The sequence below is a fragment of the Neovison vison genome, chromosome 8 (assembly GCF_020171115.1).
Source record: "Neovison vison isolate M4711 chromosome 8, ASM_NN_V1, whole genome shotgun sequence".
Taxonomy (NCBI): domain Eukaryota; kingdom Metazoa; phylum Chordata; class Mammalia; order Carnivora; family Mustelidae; genus Neogale; species Neogale vison.
Genome location: NC_058098.1, coordinates 12,881,988 through 12,896,390, shown reverse-complemented (window position 1 = coordinate 12,896,390; position 14,403 = coordinate 12,881,988). Strand labels below are relative to the sequence as shown.

Here is a 14,403-nt window from a genome sequence, read left to right as displayed (position 1 = left end):
TATTAATTACAGTAATGCACATTATCCCTTCAGGTCAGTCTTTGAGAGATTCCAGGAACATGGTGGGAGTGGGGGGGCCAGGTGTCTTTTGGGAGAGATTCCATTTTAGGTGTTCCCCTGCCACCTGGGGACAGAGGGACAGAGTGATGCCAGTAGCGTGAGGCGGAGTCCCTCTTACACAAAAACCTCCACGAAGTAGCAGCTCTTCGGTGGGCTGGAAGGTCTGCGGCCAGCGGTAAGCCCATTCCCCCAGTTGGCGTCTCAGTGAGAAGCAAGAGGAGAGGGCAGGCGGCATCGTGTGGCTCTTTCTGTCTCCCCTGCCCTTAGCAGAGAACATGAAGTTTCTATAGGAAACAGATACTGCAGTTTCTTGTTCTTCCTTCTTCTTTAAAGGAATGGGACAGCAGCCAGACCCGGCCTTCGGTCGAGTGTCTAGTCCTCCCAATGCAATGATGCCCTCGAGAATGGGTCCTTCCCAGAACCCCATGATGCCGCACGCTCAGACCGCGCCCCTGTATCAGTCGTCGGAGATAAAGGGCTGGCCATCAGGAAACCTGGCCAGGAACAGGTGAGGAACAGGGACTTGAAAAGGCATTCAGGTTCTGGGGCCCAAAAGTGTAGGAGCATAATAACCTCTGCATGCTTCAGTCAAGCCTGTGTGGACTGAGAGCGCAAAAGGCCTGGCTTCCTGTCAGGAAGTGTACTATTTGGCTCCTCCATTTTGAGACTCCTTCCTGCCCCACACGTGTCCACCGGCAGCTGTGGAACAGAGAAGGCAAGGCAGGCAGGGGGCCCTCTTCTCCCTCGTGTTCTCTGCTGAAGCACAGCGACACTTGACAGAACTGTGGGGGTCTCTCTGTGCATGTCCAGTGTGACCGGAATGACCCAGCTTGTCATTTCCCACTTGGTTTACAGCTCGTTTCCCCAGCAGCAGTTCGCCCACCAGGGGAGCCCTGCGGCGTACAGTATGGTGCACATGAACGGCAGCGGTGGTCCCATGGGACAGATGAACATGAACTCCATGCCCATGGCCGGCATGCCCATGGGTCCTGATCAGGTATGGGGGTCGGTCTGTCCCTTCCTTTTGTCAGAAAATATTTCCTTCTCTCTTGAGAGAGCCAAAGCCTCATCTGTAATCTAAAGGTCCTCAGCAGGTTTCCAACTTGGGGTGGGTGACCCAAAGCTAGAGTCTAAGGCATTGGGCCATCCGGTACCTTTGGTAATATGGCATCTAAGGAATCTGAATCCGTCAGCCAGAGGCCCGTTGCTGGTGCCGTGGAGTCTTCTGTGTTGTGCACAGCCTGTGTTTTCCTCACGTATCTTCTGGTTGTTAACAGAAATACTGCTGACACCCCTACACCAGGACCTCCAAGGAAATCACTGTACAAATGACACTGCACTATGATTCTCGGGAGTGAAGAATCCTCGCCTGCACACTCAGCTCTGAGGAAAGACCCGGCTTCGGTCTCCGGGAAGGGTATTCCGAGCGATGTCATTTGAGCAGGACTGGATCTGAAGCAGATGTGCGATGTCTACCTGTATTTCCCTCCTCCTGTGTATCGTGGCGTTCACAACACTTTTTGGCATTCTGCCTCTTAGGGTTGGGATTCTGGAGGGACGGAGTGTGACTGATCCTGAAACTCTGCCCGTACCCCTTCTTTCTCCCTGGTTGTCCGAGTGTTTCGCATCCGTGGGGGCGGGCTGGAGGACCTCGGAGAAGTCCAGAGAGGGGAGGAGGTCTGGTTTCTCTCGTGGCAGTACCCGATGGAGAACACAGTTGCCGAACTTGATGTGTTCCTGTTGTGACCAGATGGTTTTGTGTTCTCACCGGACTCTGTCCCGAGAAGTTGGTCTTTCTCAATTCTTGTCTTCTAATGATGGGGTTGAGTTGCTCCAGCCCTGTTCTTGGTTGTCCTGGACCTTTCCCTGAGTAAGAACTTCCTCTGTCTTTAATGTCCTGTAATACTTTACCTCCAGGAGATGTCCTTGATGTCACATGGCTTCGTGGAAGGGACACTGAGATGACAGTATTTAGTTGCAGCAGTAGCAGTTTTTCCCATGCTAATGTGCGGCCGAGTGCACTTTATTTAAAAAGTAATGGATAAATGCAATATTCCTGAGGTCTTGAGGAATGGTGAACCACATTCCCGGTTTTTGTCTAAACTGATCCGTTGGGCAAGGACTATGGTTTTTGTTGTTGTTTGAAGTACTAGTGTCACCCTTTGCCTATATGGTAGAGCAATAATGCTTTTTGAAAATAAATTGCAGAAAACCCAAGGCCAGGTACTGCATTCTGAATCAGAATTTCGCAGTGTTTCTGTGAATAGATTTTCTTTTGTAAATACGACCTTTAAGATATTGTATTATGTAAAATATGTATATACCTTTTTTGCAGGTCACAACAACTCATTTTTACAGAGTTTGTGAAGCTAAATATTTAACATTGTTGACTTCAGTAAGCTCAGTGTGGTGAGGCTACACACAGAAGAGGCACCCCCTGAATTTTGTGGCCTGGCCGGGGGGATGGCGGTCTGCAGGCGCACCCCACCCCCATGCTCCAGTGTTAGATGCCTCCCTCTTTTCGATCTCTTAAATGCTTTTTTTTAAAAAGATCATTTGTTTAGATGTAGGCATTTTAAATTTGTCTTTTAAATTCCTCTACCAGATCTAAGCACTTTGTTAATTTTAGGGGAAAGAATAGATATGGAGAAATAAACTTTTAAAAAAAGATATCAAGAATTTTAAAAGATCAATTTGATTTAAAAGGAATCTTGGATTTTAAGCGGTCCATAAATTAAACAGTAGTTCACGATATTCTGTTTTTTAATTGAATATGTTGCCTCTTCATCCGCTGTAGGAGTGCTCTAAGGTTTTGGTTGCTAGGACCCAAATCCCACATTGAGATCTCGGGAGTAGACCCCTTGATGTGTGGCGTCTAGTGTCTGCTCGGCTGTCTTGTCACTTGGAAGCGGTGCGCTCCTGGTCCCTGAGAGCCGGAGTGGCGTCAGGGGGTTTCTCAGGGAGCTCAGCCCCCAGGGCGGCCGGGTGTGCAGCTTCCCAGCTGTGGTCTGGCTGAGCGCATGCCTTTGCGCTCCCTGCCACTGCCCCTTTCTGCTCTTGCCGGGCTTGGACACTCTTTCTGGTCCGTTGGGAATAGAGAAAAAATTTAATTCCTTTTACCTGGCTTACTTTATTAGCTTCAAATAGTTGAATGAAATTGGGTTTTCAAATATCCGTGAATTTCAAAGGTCTCTGGCTAGCTTTGGTATCAATTTCCTAGCAATAACCGAGAACCAGTTAATTTTTGTTTTATTTCATACATATTTAGCCAATTTTTCTAGGTGTTTATGAAGGTAAGATCACTTAATTTCTTTGACTTCTACATAAGTGAAACCCGTATTTCCAGAACCACCTCTGGAATAGATTTGGATTTGACACCCTCTCCCCCACTGCCTGGTTAAAAATAAATCTGAGATTGTAAATCCATCGACTTCCATCACAGTGGCCCGTACTTTTCAGATAACATCCTCCTGTCTGGAGACAGAGACGTAGCTGAGTCAGTCTCTTGTCTTTTTAGACACAGTTGTGTCACGTGTATCTGCACCTTTCCTGTGTAAGTCATGTGTGCGTGGGGAGAAAGAGAATGGTGCTCTTACCTTTCTTGACTTTTAAAAATTGCAAACAAAAAACACAAAGTTTTGTGATTCTTTTCCTCAGTCCCAACTCCAGGCTAACTGGAAGGCAGCACCCCCTTTTATATGGGAAAAAAAGGAGAAACTTTATTATAAGTTTTTATATTTTCTACTTGTTCATTTTATTGGTGCAAACTTAAGAATTTGATTTTCTTTTAATAGATGCCGTCTTTTGAGATAATTTGTTTTTACCTTTATTGCCCTTTTATCTTTTTTGGATACTTCTCTTTGTACTCCTGCTGCCTACCTCTCCCTACTCCCCAACCCCCACTTTTTTAAACCTTGGTATTTCATCTGCTTTTAGAATGTGTGATATTTCCAGTACCTACTTTTTTGCTGAATCCAAAGATATATAAATATAAATATATATATTTTATAAAGATCAAAATGATAATAGAGGAGATACATTTCTTCCTTTAAAAAGCAAATAGAAATTCATTGTTAATGTTCGTATTATGATGCCACTTTTCTAAATTGTGCATCTTAATGGAAAAGGTGTAAATATCAATCACCAGGACTGCTTAGTTAGTTGGTATTTAATATCTAGGTGAGTTGGGGGTATGGGGAGGGGGAGCATGGAACATACTTGGCTTGCGGTCCTTGAAAGGACTGCCAAGTAAGTTGTCCTTATGCCTCTCCGGTTCCATGAGTTTTGTTCACAAGTGGGGGCATCCTAGGAGTAAAGCCTGTAGGACAGACAAAACCCCCTGCTTCGGAGGAGCAGGAGCTGCTTTTCAGCTCGAAGGCCAACTGTTTAATGAGCAAGGTGTTTTTTCTTTCCTTCTTTCTCTGTCTTTCCAATGTGTGGAATTTCGATGATGGAAATGTCATTCTGAGAGCAATATTTAAAATTCTCAGGAACTGACTTAGAGTATTGAGAATGAATTCACTTTCAATCAAGTTTACATTCAATGTTTCTTCTAAAAATCTAAATCATTCTTTACACTGCAAACCACATGGGATAACTTAGGAGATGGTTGAGTGGTAAGCTCTGCGTTGCGGATCATTTTGGATGTCATTGTAAATAAAGGTTTCTATTTAACATTGATGCCTAAGAGCTTGCTTGTTTCCTCCTTTTCCTTTAAAAAAAAATCCTAATTGGATTAAGGATAAAGAGGTGGTTAAGGGATCCTGTTCAAATAATCCTAACAGTGGAAAAGCACAGAGCTGTTATGCTCGAAGGCGAGCACTTTGGGGGTCCTCTCCACCGTCTGCTCGTTGAGAAGCGCGGCAGGTTGGGTGGTGGCCGGGACAGGCCCTCCTGCTCCTCCCTCCTGGCCTCTGACCGCTGTGCTGGCCACGCTGGGCTAGCGGGTGCAGAGAGGGGCCGGCTAATAGGGTGAATTGCTCTGCAGTCGATTAACATTTTTAAAAAGCAGGGTCCTGAAGCGGGGGGAACGGGAGACTTACCTGCGAGGGTGCTGAAGTGTGGTGAGTTTTCCTCATTAATTTATACTCTTCTATTCCCCCTTGGGAAAACCTAAGTGTCTCCTTCCAAAAAGGTGTTGACTGCTTTTTTAAAAAAACCAAGCACACCAAAGAACTCCCAAGAACGGCCTTTTACAAAATGTTAAAGGTTACCTCGTACCAACTGCCTGTCGTTGGCTGGGACTTCGAACGTCGTGTGACAATACTTAGACTACAAAATTTCTTTACAAATACAATTTTGTTAAAACCTGGGACAGACATACATCAACTTCATTTTTCTCAGTACTTTAAAAAACATCAGTTCTGGGACAGATGACAAAGGAATACGGGCGGGAACGGCGTCTGGGCAGGAACAGAAATGTCCACAAGTGCAAGGGGTTTTCTTGACACTGGCCACAGCGCGTTTATTGACCCCACCACTCCTGCAAACCGGGTTTCTGGTTAGATTCCCCTCCGAGTTCCCACGCCGCTCGGCGCGGAGTCTCCTGTGTACAGCGGAGTCCGTCTCTTCGGAGACAGCCCGCCTCGCGGCGCCCGGGCAGGTGCCCCCGCGCTGCCGACCCACGGCCCAGCCCGGCGCCGCCTCCAGGCCGCAGCAGGTCGCGTCGCTGCCGCCGCTGTCCGAGTTCCTTCTTCGAGACGAACCGAAAGAAGGGTCTGAAACGGGGGTGTTCTTCCCCTAGGATTTTGAAAAAAGTTCCAGTGCCTTACACCGTTGGGGGAAATTGCCAAGAAAATCTTCCCTTCGTCAGCCTCTCAGAGAGGGTTAGTGGTGACTGTTTGATATGAAAATGCATTTTGTGCAGCTGGTGAGGTATCGTCCAAAGCAAAAGCAGGGGCAAAAATGGACTTCCCGAAGTCCCACTACTCCCGACGGTCGTCTCCAGAGCGTGCCATGTTGACGGAAAGCAGGTCCCGGGACTCAGGCCCCCGGCTAGGAGCGCGGGCCCGTCTGAAATCGTGCACGGTCTTCCTGGTCGGGACGGTCAGATGGCGCTTCTGGTCTGGAGGCCCGCCGTGCGCGTCCTAACCTTCCCAGCCTTCCCACAGCTGTCCCCTGCGGAACAAAGCAGACTCCTCTCAGGGTCCCGGGAAGCAGCCCTGGGGTGTGGCTGCCGGGAGGGAGTACGGCAGGGTCCCCGAGGAAGGGCCTGCTCCCAGCCAGCCACCCCGACCTCGTCTGTGGCCTGCACACTCTGGCCGGCAGAGGTGGCACTGGGGATGTGACCCGGGAGGTGATGCCCTTTAATTCTGGGAGCGCCAGAGAACCGCCTGGCCGGCTGCAAAGCCACAGGTGGTTTCTGTGCACGTAAAGAAGGGAGGGCAGAGACCGGAGGCCGCACGGGGCAGGGCACCGAGGGAGTCTGTTTGGGTGGTAACCGAATGTCAGAGGAATGGCCAGTGTGAGTGTTAAACCCTCACACCGATCTGCAGTCAAATGCTCTTGCCCTGAGCTATACCCCCCCCCCCCCGCCACGTCTGTGTGTTTGGATTTGCTCAGTGAGTTCGAGGATTCGAGCCCCATCCCACTGGTCAGTCCCTTTAGCCTAGAGGTCACCCAGGTCACCCCAATCTCAGCCCTTCGGCAGACGCTCTGGCGTTGGAGGGAGACTTGGGGGCAGGGATATTTTGGGAGCCGTTTCAGGAGGTCGCCCTGCTGCTGCCACGGACGGACAGGCTAGCCCTTCTGCAGCCTTTGAGATGTCTGGCAAGTGTACGGTTTACACGCTTCTCCACCTCTAAGGACTACGCTGGTCTACCAGGCCTCGGTTACGCTACAGGCCTTAACTCACGGCACCTCAACTCACAGCGATTTGGAAGAAGGTCTCTTCATTTCTGGCCACTTTCGACGCTGAAACTGCCTAAGTTTGGGGGTATGAAAAAGTCTGTTAGCTTCACCCAGAAAGACAAAGAGCCGCCCCGCCCGCCCCCCCGGCCCCCCCCGGGGTGGGTAGTCCAGGCCCCTGGCAGACCAGAGAAAGGGCAGGGCCTCAGCCTGACGCGTGCCACCTCAGAGGCTGGACCCCGGATGGGCCAGCACAGGGGACGGGCTCAGGCTCTAACAACAGAACCGGACGGATACCTGTATTGCTCGTAGCTTCCTCCATCTTTAAGTCCTAAATGAGACACAAATGAACAAAGAGAAAACAGTTTAAGGGCAAAAATGGCACAAACAATGATACCTGCTTTGTAACTGCCTTTTTTTTTTTTTCCCGTTTTTGTCATTCATGTCGTTGGCCGTGTCCCCCAGGGCAGATGGAGTGGCTGAATCAGGACGTGAGTGTTCCTGAGACTCCTAGGTAGCCTGGAGGTTGCCCGTACTGCGTGTCACCAGCTGTAGGACCCTGATGTATCTGCCCAGCAGTGACCTGGGTCATGGTCATGGTGGGGAGGCACATAGGGGCAGGGATACCTATACAACAGAGGACTGGAAGCCATGGGCCCCGAGAGCGGGGCGGTGGGAACATGTGTGTGTGGCTCTCAGCAAGCTTCCTGGAGGATCGGCCGCGTGACCAGCGTGTGGGCTTCGGAATCAGCCCCCAGTCACGTGACCGCCCGTGAGGAGGAGCAGATTCGCCCCCGGGGGTTGTCATGGGTGATGAGACACAGACTGGGAGACACGTAGCACCGAGACCGACACAGCGTGTCAGGACTTCCGAGAACTTGGTGCACATTAGGGAGGGGGAACCGCAGCCCCCACTTCAGACAAGACCAACCTCCTAAATTCCTTCCTACGGGGCCCTGCCCCCCGCGGCCCCAGGCCGCAGCGCCGACTCACCCAGCTCCATGTTCCGCGTCCGGGGGTTGCACTGCTTGTAACCCTTGCAGCTCCTCAGCTCCATGAGCTGCACGTGGAGCTGGTTGAGGACGTCCCTGTCCAGCGTGTTCACCGCGTTCATCAGCTGGGCGGGACAAAGGTCGTCAGCAAGGCGTGTGCAGGGGGGGTGGGCCACCAGCTTCCCCCAACCAGACTTTCTCCAGGCAGGCTGGGAGCAGGGGTGCTGGGGGGCAGTGATCTTTACTCTGCTGGAGCTGGAGCTGAGGACAGTCCGGACTGTGTTGTGCCCGTGAGGCCTGCCACGTTCTCTCCTGCAGGACAGACTGGCCCCAGGTGCCTCCCTTTCCCGTCCCATGGCTCCAGTGCCTCTGCGGCCGCTCTGCCCTGCAGCTCCGGACTGTCCCCCACAGCCCCTTGGCACCTCCTGACCCCAAAGCTGCCACTTGGGGAAGTGGGGGCTCAGGGACCCAGGTTCTTGCCTCCTCTGGGAGCTGCTGGTGACAAAGCTGCGCGCTCTGCCACCCCCTGGTGTAAAGGACGAGGATGGCCTGTCTAAGGCAGCCTATGTAGCAGCTGAAGACCAAGACTGGGGAGCCGCTGGCATTTAAAAACCAGGTTTCCTACAAAATGACTGCAGGCTTTTCTCGAGACCCGGAAGTCGGACGGAACCAAGGCCAAGGTGCTGGGAAGCTCCAGCGTGGAAGAGCTCCGTGGGGACCGGCCGTTTCAGAAGGGACACAAGCAGGCCGCTCACTAGAGACCGGGGCTCCTGTCTGTCTTACACGTTCTGGGCCCCTGGGCAGGTGCGTGTTCCGATGGTTGTACTCGCACACACTTGGGCTAGTGCTTGGCATGTCATGACTGCTGGCTATGGCCGGCGTGTCCCCGTAGGCCCCTGAGTGTGCAGGGTTTGGTCTGATCCTAGGGACCCCCAAAGCCCTCCAGTTCTAGAAGCCGCCACACTTAGCTTTAAAGCCTGCGGGTGCCTAAGTTAGAGGGACAGGCGGTGTAAGACCCAGACTCCAGGTGCTGGAGGATGGTGGCACAGGGGGGCCGAGGGCGCACGGGTCCCTCCTGCCTTAGGGGCTCAGGAGGAAGCCTGGGCTTGGAAGTTGTGCTGTCACTTGCTCACGGGGCCCCATCCCCGCTTCTCCGGCCTGGGTTGCGTGTACCTGGTAGGGGTCCGTGTTGAGATCAAAGTACTCCAGAAAGCCTGTGGCAAATTCGCAGAAGAGGAAGTTGTGGGTCTCGTTGATGGTCCTCATGCACCAGTAGGTGTTGTTGTTGGCGCTGGTGCAGGCGCAGAAGGGCCCCACTGCCAAGGGAAGGGGGTGCGCCCTGTGAGTGGCCCACGGGTTTCCCGTCTGGGGCCCTGAGCCCCCTTCTGCCCCCCAGGGCTTGGGAACCCCGCGGCCCTGAGCTGGGGGCCCAGCGGTGGTGGTGGGGGGGGTCCCCGTGCAGCCCCGGAGCAGCCCTCCAGCCCGCGCCTGCCCGCTGGCTCACGTGTCCAGAGGGGCGCCGTCTGCCAGTGCTGGTTGTCGTGGGTGAAGCACGTGAGGCCCGGCATGCTGCACGTGTCGTTGTTCTGCAGGCGCTTGAGCAGCTTGCGAAGTTTCTTCTTCCGCTTCTGCTCCCGCAGCAGCCACACCTTGTCCTTCTCCTGCAGGCCCTTCCTAGGGGCACACACGGCCACACCCCTCACACCTCCCCCGGTCCCCACCTGCAGCCTCCTCGGGTCCGGGCCCCTGAACCTCCGCTCTTCCTGCCTGTCGCCGGGTGCCCTGCCGTGGGGGGTCCCCCAGGCGAAGGACCGCTGGCCAAGACCCACTGCTGGTCTGAAGCCGGGGGCTGGGGGGCTGGGGGGGAGGGGGACGGCCAGGCCCAGTCTGCTGCCCCCGCAGCCAGATCCCCCCAGCGGTCAGACTCAGCCCCGCCCTGCTTGGTGGGGCGGCGGCAACCCCTCCAGCCACGGGGGGGCGCCGGAGAGCCGCTCAGGGAGTCCCACCCTTTCAAGGCCTACCTCCCAGGGAAGGGCCCGGACCGCTTTCCTTCTCCTGTTTGCCTTAGGTCCCCTGAGACTTCAACTGCCCTTACCTGAAAGGGTGCAGGCTGGAGCCCTTGTGCTTGAGGCGGCCTTTGTGCTGGGTGTGGTAACTGTAACAGAGCCCGCCTCGCGGTTCAGAAGCTGCTCACAGGGCAGCTCTTGGGGAGGGGGGGGCGTGCTAACTACCATTCCCTGGGACCCCCGGCTCGCTCTCTGGGGCAGCGCTGGGGTGGAAACCATCCCCAGGGAGGCAGCTCCCTGGCTGGCTGGCTGCTTCCTCCGGAGGTGAGCTGGGGGCTCCTGGGTGGGGTTAAGTCAGTAGGACTGGAAGCTGGGCGGGCAGCTCCGGGTTGGGGGCCGCCAGAGCCCTGGCCACCGCATGCGGGCTTGGGGCCAGCCCCTTCTGAGAAGGGAGCACGCTGTCTGGTGCAGGACCCATGGGCCACCTGTGGCTGTTTCCATTTACATCAAACCACAAGTTCAGTTCCCCCGTCAAGAGCACGAGAGCCAGCGGGGTTGCTGGCTGCCGTGCTGGATGGCAGAGACACGGCCCAGGGCCGGCATCGCAGAAATGTGGCTGGACGGTGAGCCCCAGGCCACAGTTCGCTGAGCTGGTGACATGGACCTTGGGCCACGTGGGCTGTTCCTGGAAGGGCAGTGAGCAAGGGACCTTCCCCTCCTGGGAACCAGCCCCCCCACGGCTAGAGCCTGCCCCCATCCGCAGTGCAGAAGTGGGGCGTCTGGCTGGTTCCTGGGGGGCGGCAGTCTGTGCCCAGCACAGACAACGGGCATGTGAGTTCCTACAGGGTTTCTGGTCTCCCTCTGAGCGAGAAGCTAGGGCTGTACAGATAATGAAAGGAGTCCCGGAGCAGAGGCTGTGTCCCCAGCGGTGTCCCGCAGGAGCACCAGGGGCCTTTCCGGGGTGTCCTGGCTGGTCCTTGCTGCCTCCTCACCTGATTTTGTGACAATCACATTCCTCAGGACGCTTTTTCTTCAGGTGACCTCGAACTTCCCGCAGGTTCTTAATTTTGTTCTGCAGAGTTTCGATCTGAGGCAGAGAACAGGCGAGGAGGCTATGAAACTCTGGGAGTGGGGAGTGTGGGGAAGAAGGGATGGCTGGGGGGCTGGGGGCCTGGCCCTTGCCTGTATCTGGGGCTGCTGAGGGGTCCTGGGTTCCCCCTGGCAAAGTGGCCAGGCTCCTGAGGACCAGCTGAGCCCACTGAGGTCTCGTCTCCCCCAGGGTCAGTCCCGGACCACACTGTCCTCCCCCGTGGCCTGGAAGCGGCCTGTTTGATGTCTGAGGATTCCGGGGAGGCCCCGCTGCCCTCCTAGTATGGCTGGTGGCCCTGCCGAGCTCGGGGTGTGTGGGTGGGTGCTCCCGGCCCAGAAGCCCTCACCTCGTGGTCGATGTGCAGCTTGTGATCTTTCCAGGCCTGCAGGGACTTGTACAGGTCCAGGTCACACTGGACCGTGTCATTCTCGAGGATGTAGCACCTGCTCGGGAGAAGGGGCCACATGTGCCTCCGAGGGGCTGATGGAGCCCAGCCGGGGGCCCGAGATGTGAGTGCTCCCCCCGCAAGGCCCCAGCTGCCCCCTACACGCCTGCCCTCCTCCGGGATGCTCACCGGTGTGTCACTTTAATGGGGTTGGGGGCTGAGTAGTCCGGAAGGCCTCCTGTGCCACTGAAGTCTCCGCCATCTTTGTCATCTGGGTCCTCAGGGGCCCCTGGCCAGTGCCGCTTGCTAAGGTTGCGGGGCTGGGATGTGTCGTCCAGGCCTGTGCGGTGCGCCCCACCATCCTCCTCTATGGCCACTGAGCGGATGGAGCGGTTCCGGGCATAGCTGGTCTTGTACTCTGTGGGCGTCGGCGGGTGGCTGGGTTAGTGGGGCTGGCCGGGCTGGCTGGGCTCTCCGGGCAGCGGACTACTGATCCCGAGACTCGAGGGCTCATGAGACCTACCCACCCGGGAAGCAGGACCCGGATGGACCCCAGTGGGAAGGACCACACAGTGATTCAATCGGGAAAACGCAAGGTGCAGAGCTAGGGAGAGAGTGGCTTGAGATGATCCCCAGAAAGAGCTATGCGGGGACACACGTGGTCCATCCATGTGATGGAATGTCCAGCCACAGAGGACCGAGGCCATGATGCACGCTACCATGTGGGTGGGTGTCCACCTCGCGACGCTCTGTGAACGCAGCCAGACACCAGAGATCCCGTGCTGTACGGGTCTATTTGTTCAGAACGTCCAGAGGAGGTAAAGAAACCAAAAACAAGTTCATGGTTGCCATGGGATGGAGAGACAGTGATGGGGTTCCCTTTTGGGGTGATGGAAGGTTCTGGAAGTAGAGGTGGTAGGTGCACTACACTGTGAATGTAATACATACTTCTGAATTGTAGACTTTAAAATGATAGAAATGGTAAATTTTATGGTGCCTGAATTTCACATCAATAAAAAAAGAAAAAGTGAAAAAAACGGAACGTGGATATAAAATCATTAAGTAAGGAGATTAAATCGGTAATCAGAAACTTCCCAATAAACCGAAGTCCAGGACCAGATGGTTTCACTGGTGAATTCTACCGAACATTTAAAGAAGAATTAATACCAGTCCTTCTCAAACTCTTCTAAGAAACAACATCTCCAAACTCATTTCATAGGTCAGCATGACTCTGATATCAAAACCAGACAAGGACGCCACCAGAAAAGAAGATTATAGGCCAGTTTCCCTCATGAATGTAACGGCAACACCCCTCAGTAAAAGTATCAGCAAACCGAATTCTAATACAGTAAAAGGATCAAACAGCACAATAAAGTGGGATTTATTCCAGGGCTGAAGAGGATGGCCTGCCGTCTGCCAGTCAAGCCCTGTGATACACCACGTTTAACAAAGTGAGGGATAAAAATCGTGGGATCATCTCGGTGGATGCAGGACAAGCAGACAAAATTCAGCACCCGTTGATGATAAACAACCGATCAGGACGAGGTTAATATCCAGAATAGATAAAAACTCACACAACTCAACAGCAAAAACCCAAACAATCTGATTTAAAAATGGGCAGAGACTCTGAATAGGCATTTTTCTAAAGAAGATACCCAGATGGCCAAAAGGTACATGAAAAGGTGGTCGGCACTGCTCGTCACCCGGGAAACGCGCAGCAAAACCTCCGTGAGCTACTGCCCCACACCTGTTAGAATGACTGTCATCAAAGGGACAACAAGCAGGGGCGCCTGGGTGGCTCAATGGGTTAAGCCTCCACCTTTGGCTCAGGTCATGGTCTCAGGGTCCTGGGATTGAGCCCCTGGTCGGGCTCCCTGCCCAGCTGGGAGTCTGCTTGTCCCTCTTGTCCTGCTCGCTTGCTCTCTCTCTCTCTCTCTCTCTTTCTTAAATAACTATGTAAATAACATCTTAAAAAACAAAACCCAAAAGACCAACATGGATGGACCAGCGGATATATAATGCGAAGTGAAACAAGTCAGACAGAGAAAAACACCACCTGATCTTACTTACACGTGAAATCTAAAAATAAACACCCCCGCCCCAGCCCAAGCTCATAGATACAGAGAACAGACTGGTGGCTGCCAGAGGTTCTGGGGGCAGGAATGGGCGAAATGAGTGAAGGGGCTCAAAAGGTACTTCCAGTTATAGAATGACCGAGTCCTGGGGATGCCGTGTATGGGACGGTGACTCTAGCTGATAGGACCGTACTGTGTATTTGAATGTTTCTAAGAGAGACCTTTGAACATTTTTACAATAAATGAATTTTTGTCACTGCATGGCGATGGATCTTAACTACCCACTGTGATCATTTTGCAAAGTCTGCAAGTATTATATCACTATGTTGCACACCCAAGACTAACATGTCCGTTACACCTCAATAAGAAACAGAGTCACGAAAAAACCGCATTAATTTGAACTGGAAAGGAACAAAGCTGGGTAGCACATTCTCCTGGAAAGGAAAGGGAGCGGCTTGCTGGAGGGTCTTTGAGCTTCTCCGTCTGACTGGCCAGCCCGGAGCTGGATGTTCTCCCCGGGGCTGGGCCCCTGGGAGACAGGGCTCAGAGGCATTTTTTCCAGGCTCTACGTCCGCTACTGAAAACTGAGGGCATGCAGGCTAAAGTCAGAGCCCACACTTCTTGCAGATCTTCTATATATTAAAAACCAACTTGGATCAAGTTGGTAACATTTGAGAAAGGTGGGGACGGGTGGTCATGTAGCAGATTTCCAGCTTCGGAGGACAGAACCAAAGAGGCACCTGCCCACCCTGGGTCCACGGGCCCGCCCAGTACGCCTGGGCAGGGGCTGACCCCACTCCTTTAGACAGGTGGTCCGTTCTCCTCTTGGCCACAGTCCCCAGCCCTCCCTTCTGTCTTAAAGCTATGCCCCCTTCACTCAGGTCTGGCCCTGCTGTGCAACAAGTCTGTAACCCTGCTGGTCTGGTGCATCTTTCTGGAGAAGGGCCTA

The 14,403-nt window shown here is 53.7% G+C and overlaps 2 protein-coding genes across 6 annotated transcripts in view; one reads left to right on the top strand and one right to left on the bottom strand.

Annotated features, from left to right (window-relative positions):
- Positions 1 to 4,740, top strand: part of NCOA3 (nuclear receptor coactivator 3) — a 132,496-nt gene extending 127,756 nt beyond the window's left edge. For all 3 annotated transcript variants that reach the window (XM_044262884.1, XM_044262882.1, XM_044262883.1), the window contains 3 exons: positions 394 to 568; positions 916 to 1,057; positions 1,338 to 4,740. In XM_044262884.1, coding sequence (XP_044118819.1) covers positions 394 to 568; positions 916 to 1,057; positions 1,338 to 1,349 — 329 coding nt within the window. In that variant the 3' untranslated portion in view covers positions 1,350 to 4,740. The remainder of the gene's footprint in view (positions 1 to 393; positions 569 to 915; positions 1,058 to 1,337) is intronic.
- A 496-nt stretch (positions 4,741 to 5,236) lies between these two features.
- SULF2 (sulfatase 2) overlaps positions 5,237 to 14,403 on the bottom strand; it is a 112,605-nt gene continuing 103,438 nt past the window's right edge. For all 3 annotated transcript variants that reach the window (XM_044262887.1, XM_044262886.1, XM_044262885.1), the window contains exons 12-21: positions 11,569 to 11,797; positions 11,341 to 11,437; positions 10,897 to 10,991; positions 9,994 to 10,053; positions 9,403 to 9,572; positions 9,072 to 9,214; positions 7,900 to 8,023; positions 7,204 to 7,237; positions 6,929 to 6,982; positions 5,237 to 6,177 (exon numbers count right to left, since the gene is read on the bottom strand). In XM_044262887.1, the coding sequence (XP_044118822.1) occupies positions 6,147 to 6,177; positions 6,929 to 6,982; positions 7,204 to 7,237; positions 7,900 to 8,023; positions 9,072 to 9,214; positions 9,403 to 9,572; positions 9,994 to 10,053; positions 10,897 to 10,991; positions 11,341 to 11,437; positions 11,569 to 11,797 (1,037 nt within the window). In that variant the 3' untranslated portion in view covers positions 5,237 to 6,146. The remainder of the gene's footprint in view (positions 6,178 to 6,928; positions 6,983 to 7,203; positions 7,238 to 7,899; positions 8,024 to 9,071; positions 9,215 to 9,402; positions 9,573 to 9,993; positions 10,054 to 10,896; positions 10,992 to 11,340; positions 11,438 to 11,568; positions 11,798 to 14,403) is intronic.